This window comes from Crocodylus porosus, unplaced genomic scaffold (genome assembly GCF_001723895.1).
Source record: "Crocodylus porosus isolate Cpor-Errol unplaced genomic scaffold, CroPor_comp1, whole genome shotgun sequence".
Taxonomy (NCBI): domain Eukaryota; kingdom Metazoa; phylum Chordata; order Crocodylia; family Crocodylidae; genus Crocodylus; species Crocodylus porosus.
In genome coordinates, this window is record NW_017728950.1 from 36,609,250 (window position 1) to 36,620,316 (window position 11,067).

General features: G+C 38.0%; 1 protein-coding gene across 1 annotated transcript in view; it reads right to left on the reverse strand.

The window, feature by feature from the left end:
* Window positions 1-521: 521 nt before the first annotated feature.
* Window positions 522-11,067, reverse strand: part of CAAP1 (caspase activity and apoptosis inhibitor 1) — a 32,055-nt gene continuing 21,509 nt past the window's right edge. Inside the window, exons 5-6 of the mRNA XM_019555281.1 lie at window positions 8,182-8,255; window positions 522-2,145 (exon numbers count right to left, since the gene is read on the reverse strand). Of these exons, the coding sequence (XP_019410826.1) occupies window positions 1,808-2,145; window positions 8,182-8,255 (412 nt within the window). The 3' untranslated portion in view covers window positions 522-1,807. The remainder of the gene's footprint in view (window positions 2,146-8,181; window positions 8,256-11,067) is intronic.

Sequence of the window (11,067 nt, forward strand, 5' to 3'; positions counted from 1 at the left end):
TGCTGGCACACCACTTTTTAGGCAGAAGTCTGTGTACTAAATTGATCCAGTTCATTCTTCCTTTCACATCCATTTCTGTCCTTCAACTGCTACAAACAACAGACAAAATTTAAGTCACGATATGACTGGCACCCGTTGTTACTCACTCAGTTCTCTGCCACCCTTTGAGGAGTCCTTACTATAACTATCCTCCCAGCTGCATATAATAATGTTTTTAGTTTACAGCAAATTTATGTTGCACTTATTCAAAATATTATTTAAATTACCCAATGCTACTTAAGAAGATGGAAAAGGAACCTGCTACCAAAAATCAATGGCCACATTTACCAACTTATGAAAACTCTTTCAAATCTCATAGGAACATTTTAGATATTGCATATTACTAAAAAAACCCCAATTTGATGTAAACAATGGGAAGTATTTCACAGTAGTTTAATGAGAAAGGACTAATTTTTAAGGCTGTATTGTTTGATACTTCATTTGCTTATTTCACAAGGTGATAAAAGAAAATTCAATGGAGCTACACATAATGAACCATTTTATTTAACAAGGATTAGACTCACATACTTGGGATATAACAAATTCAGTAGGTATATTTTAAAAATATACAGTGACCGTATAAACAGTCAAGTATAAAAATAGCACCACTTCTAAACAAAATCAAAACTAGCTTGTTGCAGTTAGAATTCCATAATAGGAGAATAAACTGTAAAAAATTAAATCTACACAAGCATCCTTAAAATGAAGAATGTGGAATTTATGATTTCTGCATCTTTTCAAAATATCCATAAATTACAAGACTTTTCCAGAAAGCCTCTCTAACAAGGTTAAAGAGGTTTTCATATTTACAGGGAATACGAAGAAGCTATACTATCACATAAATATAAAAACATTTGCCATCAAGACCAGAGATCTTTCAAACAGTTTGATTTCCTGCATCATTCCATCTCAAGAGCTTTGCCAAATTTTAAATAGAAAGGATCACAATTAGAGAAAATGTATACATAATTTATTGTTTTCAACTGAAACGCACAAGATAGTCATGGGAAAACATAACAAAAGCAAATAAACAACAGTATAAAAACCCTGTTACTATGGTTTGTCAATAGAATTACTTCCAGGCACTTCTGTAACTTTCTAACAATAACCAACACTAAATCGCTTATTTAAACTCACTTCAGCAATTTTCATTCTCTAAAAAATTTATTATACTTTTAAATCTCCTGAAGGGAGTTGTCATTCATTTTTAACTAGTATATTTTCATTAGTGTAAGCAGGGCTCCCAATGAAAAATAAGTATCTCAAATCACATCACTGAATGATGCAAGCAGATAAGTAACATCAGGCCAGAAAAGACCTCTTAAAAACAGAATTTTTTTTTTAAAGAAGTACATATACACCCAAGTTACTTAAATTAAGAAGTTCAAGAGGGAATAAATAAATTGTCTGTTTAACTGCTAACTACAGGGATTATAAAAAAGAAACCTACATTGCTCTTTTAACTTTTCTAAAAGGCACCAGTGTCCTGGCATAGTTCTATACAATCTAGGACTCCTTCCTGATAACCCAGCATAGAGACACTGATCCAGTCCAGTGTCAAACCAATCCATTTGTGCAAGTCACAGAAAGCAGTACACCAGAGGCAATGAAAACAGCTATCAACAATTTAAGCCACAGGTCAGGATACGCAAAAAAGGGTTTGAATGAGGAATGTCATACCCAATCCAAATAGACTTTAGCACTTAAAAGAACTGACATCACACTCTTCAAAACGAATATAAAAAATGTAAATGAAACAACCTTAGGGCTATTTTTTTACATCGCCAGCTTTCATCAGGGCCTTAATAGCTCTGGCCCTCATCTCAAGCTCCAGGAGCTCCAGCTGCTGTGCTGATGGCTGAACATCTTCTGATGGAGGAACGGCCAAGGATGCTGTTTTAGACTCCTTTGGGCTAGATTCTGCCAACCCCAGTATCTCATTCACACTTTTCTCAATGTCCTTCTGAAGGTCATCTATCTGACCGGCTCCACTTCTGACAGCACTTTCTGGCACGTGTGGACTCTCCTCGTCATTGCACGGGCCTTCTATGTCACTATCGTATGCATCCGCATTTATACTGAGGACATCGCTATCTTCTCCTTTGGCTGTAACACAAATATAACAAATAACCACATACTGCAGGAATCCTAACAAAAAAAAAATCCCTTTCAACTTAGAAACTGCCTCTGCATAAAAGTGATTCTCTGCACAGAGACAGAGTATGAGAAAAAGCATCAATAAATTAAAGACAACTATTTTTTCTTTTTTTCCCTCCCCCAACTTTAAGGCTGATCTAATTTAGACAAGTTTTAATGCATTTTTTATTCCAATTTAGAAGAACATGCAGTATACCAAGGCAGCAGTGCCTGGAAAATTTATTCCATCATATGGAGTTACATGATCTATTTTCCTAATTAAAATGTCATAAGGTTTTATATCACAATGAGGCTTCTGCATTACAAATTGAAAGTTGATATGGAGAACCTCAGATTGATTATTGTTTATTATTTTAAAGCAAATTTAATGTTCAAAGTGTATGGTTTTAAAAAATACTTTAAGATTCCTCTGAAATTTATGAAGTAATACCACCATAGCCAATCAGGATATGAGAAATCACACATTACAAGTATTCAGTTTTTTCACTGACCTGAACTCAATATAGCTGAAATATTTGAACGACTTAGGAAAGAAATGTTGGTGATGGCTTCTAAATTTCAGTTAGAAGTAGGGTTTTATTAGAAAAAGTAATTAGAAATGGCAGTACAGTGGAATAAAACTATAGCAAAACCTCCACAAGAGACAGTGACAATCTGGCTGTAAATCAACTATTTCTCTTAACACTCTCACCTGAGCAATTACCAGTACTTGGGCAATATTTGTATCTTTGGAGACACTAACAGCATTGTTTATTGCTTAAAATGAACCAATTATTTATAGCGACAAAAAGACAAAATTACCAATTTGGTAGATTTTATAGAAGCTTCTAGTAGCATGACTATAGAAAAGTTAAGATCTCCAGGTAATTCACAAAAAGCTTTTCATCATGCACTGAAGTTCTAAAGCAAATTTACAGTGATACACAGTAGCTTTATGTATTACATTATGATATCAGCTGGAAAGCACAACAGTATCTACACACCAAAATTATCAGGGGAGATTATAAATACCTGTATATCAGTACAATATTAATTAAATCTCTTTTTAACTTTTTAAACTAGTCTTTTGTCATCAGATTTAACTTTTTTTCATCTTAGTGGACTGCTTTTAAAGTATTAATAGTTTTATCCATCCATTCCTTAGCTCCAGAATCTCAGATCTCCAGGGCTAGGAGTTTTATTGATCAGTACTGCTCATCAACAACAAAGCCACTGATATATTGGAAACCAATGAAGTACTTCCTTCGTGAATTCCTGCTTTTAGATACCAGGCAATTCAAGTGTTACTGAAGTTCAGGTTATAAATACGTAGGGCCCTGCCGAATTCACAGAAGTGGCATGCAGTGCAGCTCCTTTAATTTTGCAGGTTCCCCCATGCATCTGTCTACCGCCGACTGGTGGAGGGGACCCGCCTGCAGCTCACTCTTGATCAGCAAGGAGGTAAAAACCACAGTTTTAAACATGGTGCCATTTTTGCTTCCTGCTGCTGACTGGCTATAGGGCCCCAGCAACCAGGGCCCCAGCAACCCTGCCGTTTGCTGCTTACTGTCTGGGAGGCAAAACCACCGTTTTTGCTTCCTTGCTGGTCATGAACAAGCCACAAGCAGGGCCTCTCCAATCAGCAGCAGGTGAGAGTGCATGGGGGAACCTGCAACGTTAAGGGAGTCACAGTGCATGCCACTTCTGCCATGAATTCCGTAGGGCCCTATAAATATGACATTGATAATGTTGCCTAACAGCAGGGAGCCAAAGTCCAAATACCTTGAACTAACTATCTTCACATCACTGTATTTTTGGACAACATATTCACATTTCATATTGTTATTGTAAAAGTATTCAGAACAGGTTGTATTCATCATTCATCTAAATACTAATGAGAACACTCTAACAAGAGCTTGAGTTTTAGTCCCAACATCAACAATTCCTTTCCCTCTTCAAAAATGTACATTAAAGAATCTTTGGAAGGAGGTTTGTTTTAAGCCACTGTTATGTTTGCCTTTGGTTGTACAGCATATTTCAAGAAAAAAAACTATGCAAGACAGAAGAGAGAACTGCAACGCTCTCTGTACACATATTGAGCCATTTCCTCCCCTGGATCTCTGTAGAAAAGTCCTTGCATTCTGTGGAGATTCTGCACAAAGATTTGGTGGGACATGAACCACCAAATTATACTGACTCAGTTCCAAAACAAGCTCTAAACGAACTTTGTCAGTATTCAGTTTTTCCTTTAAAGGGAAAGAGAAGTATGCTTAAAAGTATTCACCTAGACTAAAATGCTTTTTGGTGTCTGGGGGAATGTGCACACATATGCACTTATTGTTCACTTATAAACAAGGATGAAAAAAATATGTAGAATTTCTGGTCCATGGTGTTAAACAAGTCATGACTTAAAGTATAAGCATTGCTCTATTGGGGGTCAACGTACATACACATTATTTTTAATTCTATTCAAAATTTGCCATCTTCAGAGCCCCCTACACAGAAGCAATACATAGTATTGCCCTTTCTCTAAATGCCACCTTATTGAGCATCTGTATTTTCAACAACAGCTGTAGTCTGGAGGTACTGCCTACAGAAAGAACCTTGCAGACAATTTTACTTACTCAAACTTGTCAGAAACCAAGTATATGGAAGATCAAAAGAGATGAGAAACAGTAGGATTAACAAATGGAAATTCTTTTGTCTTCCCAGAGGGGCACCAAGCCATATTTACTTAAGACATTGCTCAACTCAGCAGCATTTTCATGGGACAAAAAAAACAAAAACAAAAACAAAAAACGCTACGTTGAAAGAATCTGGTGCAAAGTTAACTCCCTATTTACAGACAAAGAGAAACATAATTCAACTGGAACTCATGAGATGCTGGGAAAAAGATAAAAGTTTTGGAGAGCTGTTCTTCATCCCTGTCCCACCATTTGCACAGAACAGGAACCTACCCAGCATGCAAAGGTGTTGCTTGCAAGAACTGGGTTCCATCCAGAACTTAGATTCTCAGTGGCAGCACAATGCATAATAATCATACAACCCCACTGGCCTACAAATGTTGTTTAATTAGCTGATGAGCTTCATTTCCCTCTTTTCCAGTTGTAATTTTACATAGTAATAAAAGTCTTGGATGGCATTTCTCATTATCTTTTTCATTTTGATAACTTGTACTTATTCCTTCAGCTATGACTGTAAAATTCATGTCTGCACACTTAATTCCTTTTTTAACCATATTTTGCTCACTTCTGCTTACCCCCTCCTTTTCTACCTTTTTCCTTTAGCACCACAGGCTCCAGCACAGAAGAAGAATGATTACTAAGTTATATTTTACAATTTATGCCCATATTCTCAAAAGCTCTTTAAAGCTAACATCTTGAGCGGAGCTGCTGTCATAGCCCAAAGCCATCATGATACTGTGGTTGATAAAGTCATAAAAAAGGACAATGAAGCAATCACCTGCAAGTCATCAATTCCCTGTGATAATACAGAAGAAGTGGAAGAGGTCTGCAGGAAATCTGTCAATTCCGAGGTCACTCCATATAGTGCAACAAGCAATATTTAAAGCATTTCTCACAGTCATGGCATACTGCTCCTAACAATTTTGCTGGTTTTATGATGACATTCCTCCCTCCCCGACTATTTAATTCCTCTCACTAGCTACTTCAAAAGTATGCAAAGCTGTTCAAAGACGACAGGACTCAGGACTGAAAAATAAAAGTTGCAGGGAGAAAATAATATTAGATCCTCATGAAACAGGAATACAGCTTATCAGAATCTGAAGCATTTACAGACTGCAAAAGCTATTTCTGACATTATTCTTATTTAGATTTGCTGGACATAGTAATAGTAAACAGGCCAAGATACAAGCGGCCAGTGCAATGTATAAAATACTGGAAGTAGGCAGTGTTGTAAAACAATTGTTGCAGTGCTTCCTACACAGAAGTCAAATCTATATTATTACTACTACATTTACTCAAATACAAGATGAGATTTCCCCCCCCCGCCCATTCAACATGAGGGGGGAAAAAAGAATGGTCTTGGACTCAATTACTGGCCTGGGTCAGGAGACTGCAGCCCTGGCTCCAACCTGGGACTGGTCCAGGACTGGAGCCAGAGGTGCCACCAGCCGCAGGTTGGGACCAGAGCTGAGGCCACGATCACTGCTGTCTGAAGTCAACAGTGTGATGTCAACAGAAGCTGTAGTCAGTGGAGGTCCAGAGACAGCATCAAAAGGCTGGAGCTGCTGCTGCTGCTACTACCTGGCAGGGGCTGGGGCCAGGGCCAGATTCACCATGCACTCTGTGCCCTGGGCTGGTGCTGAAGCTGCCATATAGGGTAATCAATAATTGGGCACAGAGAGATGAACATATACCCTGGTCTAATTTATACTGGTTTTGTATACATCAACATAATGTCGAAATGATCAAAGACCCTCTTCAACTAGGATAGCTTTATGTTTTCGTCCCCTACTACTATATTAATTTCTCTCCAAGCTAAGCTACTAAGCACTAAAGGACTACAGCTTCTCTAGGTACAAAGCAGTTCCACTGCTGCAGATTTGAGGGGTTTAAAGCTCCTAAAATAGGTGTCTTCTACTGATCAGGATAGAGGTATGAGTAAAAATTGGGAAGTAGGGATGTAGACCCTTTGGATCAGCTAGCCACCCCTGAAGAAAGCAAGCAATTATTTTGCGTGTAACATGGCTGAGGAGAGAGCACAGACATAACTGGGAAATTCTGCATGCTGGGCTATAGCAACACCATCTTGCTTTGAGCAGGAGGCTGGACTAGATGTCCTTCTAAGGTGTCTTCCAACCCTCATTTTCTATGATTCTATAGCACACAGGGTAGCTACTACAGCAGCAGATATTTTTTAATCCTTTCTGGCTTTCCTCCACTGCCCCTGCCAAAGTCAGCACTAGGGGCAAGTGCCTCAGTCACTTTCACTTAGTTACACTAAGAAGAGATTATAAAAGGACTGTTTGGGAGTCAGAGGCAAATGCCTAAGGGAAGCCAAGGTTCCATACTCAGGTGCTGAAAACTGCACAAACCCAGGCCGAGGGCACAGTCCCAACTTTTTGTTTTTTAAGGAATCGTACTTTTGCTTATAACAACTTGTTTAATTTATGGACATAAAGATCTGTTCCTGCTTATAAACGTTTGCTTAATTATTTTGTCAAGTCCTCCCACTACTTTATAACGGACTTGTAGTATGTTTCTGAACAGTTCCTTTTATGTTATTAGGACTTTAAATTCTAGAGAAATTAGGAAGAGCAATCAATGTTTCTATAACAGATTAGGAAAACCTCTGACTGCTCCAAATGCTCATCATATTGAATGCCTCTGAGTAGCAAAGTGGAAATATACTAGCACAATAAGAGTACTTGTTTATGGATTTGTATTTTTGTACTCCATAAAAAAGTTTAAAGTATAAACAAGGAGAACTAGAGACTGCTCTTTTGATGCATCACTAGCAGGATCCTACTGTATATGAAAATTATGAATTATCTTCTGTGACTTTGCATTATTATAGGCATCTGAGCAAAGAGAACTAAAGAGTGTGTCCAGGTATGTTGAGAGGAAGTGAGAGAAGGAGGTGGAATGACAAAACTAAGTGCTTTCCATGAATGTGTATTTCAGCATGAAAGCTGCAAAACCTCTCAATGTATAAGCCTGACATTCAGAAGTCTTGACAAGGTGCAGTCCCCAACGCAGCATCAATGAAAGAGCTGATCGCTCAATCATTTTGAAGTTTAGATGCATGATCTGGAGTGAGGGTTCGCTCAAAAAGAAAAAAAAAAGAAAAAAGAAAAAAACCTTCTTGGCCTCATTTCTATACTACCCAAAGCCTCATTTTTATGACACAGATGTCCCGAGTCATTTGAACCTACTGAGGAGACATAATTGTAGTTATCCCTAAAGTTCAATAATAAGCCTGAATACTTTAAATCACTCGCTTCCTCACACCAATGGTGCAAGACTTCAGCTTTCTGATCCGTACCTTGTTTTGATTCCAGGCCTTCCAGCTTGTTGTCTTCCTTCAGATAAGAAGTAGAATCTATGCTGTTGTCTTGTCTAGAAACAAATGAGAACACATTTACTTTGTAGAGTTTAAAAAAATAAAAGACAATTTGTTGAAAGAAACATTTCCTTTCCGTCAAATAACAGTATTTTTTGACAGCCTGACATACCAGTTTCTTTCTAGGGGGGCCAGGGGAAGCCGATAGGGCTTTACATGTATTTTTACTACTATTCTAAACAATTAAGAACCACTGCATTTTTCTGCTTTGCCTAGTGATATACTTGGCCAAAGAAATTATCCTCGCTGCACTGTTCCTTCAGATGAATAATAATCATTGGCAGCATCTTCCCTATATGAAGTGCTCGACTCCAAAATTCAGAACAAATTGTCATGCAGGCAAGAAAAAACATAGTATACATTCAAGAGATATTTTTTCTTTTAAAATTAAATAGCTGTTTTCATGAGTATAATACCAAACCTCCCGTCTTTCTTACCAAAAAACTAATGTTATCAAGGAATTGCTTTTCGAAAAGCAAATTCAGCTGGACTATTGAGTTACGTTCAATACCCATTTTCTCCTACAGCCTCCCTGTTAGGTGTCAAGCCTGGAATTGCTTCATGCTGTACAGATGCAAAATAAAAGAGAACCTAAGAGCCCAGGGGTAAAAAAAGTACATTTTTGTGGCATACTTTCTCCCCACAATTTGCAGATGACATTATTTATACAAGCTAGGAAAATATAATTGAGAGACTGTGAGATACACTGGAGGAGGGAGGATACTGCTCACAGCAGGAACTTCAAATCATAGGAGAGTCCAATTGTTAAGTTTAGTGAGCATTTTGGCAGTAAAATTTTATATTCCTCTCCCAATTTCATACCTCAACTGCTTGTCTAAAGTTTGTGAAATACATATTATATTAATAGGTAATCAAGGCAACCAACCTCATTGCAGGAGCTCAATCAGACCATAAAAAAGGATATTACTACCAGAGATCTTACTGTATTCTCATTTTGCAGGCTCAGTTCTGATGACCTAACCAGTTACTTTTCAGGTATGGCCTTAACCAAGTTATTTCTTTTTTAAAAAGATGGCTACAGATCCATTTTTCTAATGGGACTACCAAAGACCTTATTCTGATTAGTATGCCTGGCTACCAAGTCAATGCAGAGCAGACCTCTTTACTTTGTTTTCTATTCCTAACCATCCTGAGTCTCGTTTCTACAGGCTACTCAGATCCAGGTGAATTTGTTAGTTTGATAGCTACTTCTCCTCTGCGGAAACAGAGGCTAAAATCAATTGATTGGCTCTCCATTTCTCTTGCAAGTTTACATAATTATAACAACATAAACAAGCATTCAGTTATGCAAACAAACAATTGAGAAGCTGACTAGCCACTTGCACAGATGCAAGGGTTGCATAAAACATTATGAACACTTGGTCCTACTGGAGTACATCACTGACATGGTTATGTGCTGCTTCTTCTCCATAAGATGTTTCAAAGCAGAGCCTAGATAAGAAACAGGTGCATTATTAAGCAAGGAGTTTGCTTACAGAATCTGCTTATTCTTGAGCTGACTTTTCCCCCTATCATGCAAAAACGTTTTATTTTTACTTGCTCTCTTGCAGCAGCCAGACCTCTATCTGGAAGACCACAGATGTTTCAGGCTGGATTACAGGTTTTAGCACTCAGATTTTCTAAATAAAAACAGGATTCCAAGAGAAAATTAGCTCTCCTTCATGTGATCCTTCAGACACATTAAAAGCAGGTTCTGATTTTTCTTCCTCTCCTGGCAGCCCCACAATCAAATGTCCTATTCCCTTTCTTTTGCCAAGGGGAGTAACTGAATGGTAATCTCCATTGTTGATGGCAATACTGCTCCTTGGCAAGAAGGCATGGACTGGTCTTATACAACCAGTTTCCAGGAAGAAGAAAGCCAAGAAGATTCACCTCTTTTGGTAATTAAAGTTCCTGCTGCCCCGAGTCTTAAAGCCAAATTTCATTCAGGAATCAAATCACACATTTGGCAGCAGCCTACCAGCAAGCTCTTATGTTTAACTATGCCATTTGCTTCAAGCACAAGCAGTGCGAATAGTTATGTTCTTTTATTTTTTGTTATATAAAAAGAATTTTCTATCAAGCAGAAATCTAACACGCTGCAGAAAACTCACAGCTCTGTAACCCACATCAACTGTTTCAGTAAAAATACATCCCCTCTGTAAAGAGCCCCTTGTGTCAATAAACAATTTTGGGGCGTCCCAAAGGTGATCTTTTGCAGGTCATTTTATTTTGTCATAACAGGTTGGGTTGAAGTGGATTGCTGATGAAACTTCACCAGCTGGATTGTAATAAGTAGGCATGTTGCACCATCTCGTGGCCAGGCAGTGGTAGGGCAGTCTATATTTGGTTTGCATGCTTAATAAAACGTATTTAACAGATAAGAACAGAGCCAAATTCACTTGGTCGTTATGAATTCACACTGGTGTAATCACACACCTACCAGCTATAAACAGATTCTTTTTTCTTAAACTAAACTAAGTATCTCTGTATTTCCTCAGCTACAGGATGCACGTATACGCTATTTTAATATAAATGCAAAGCCTCTAAAAGGCATTCCCCTCACTTTCTTTCCAAACTCAGCTAATGAATGACAGCTAAAGTTTGAAGCTTCCTTCCCCTTCTCCTGTCAGAAAAGGAAAAGTACATTTCTCCTGACCGAGTGCTAAGGAATCAATGCACCTAACAGTGGACAAAATTCAAACATTGACTGCTACATCAACTACTTCAGAGAAAGAATGAACAATGAAATACTCAACAAACACCACTATAACAACCTCTCCCCCTCAGAGAGAAGGGCCACAGAAT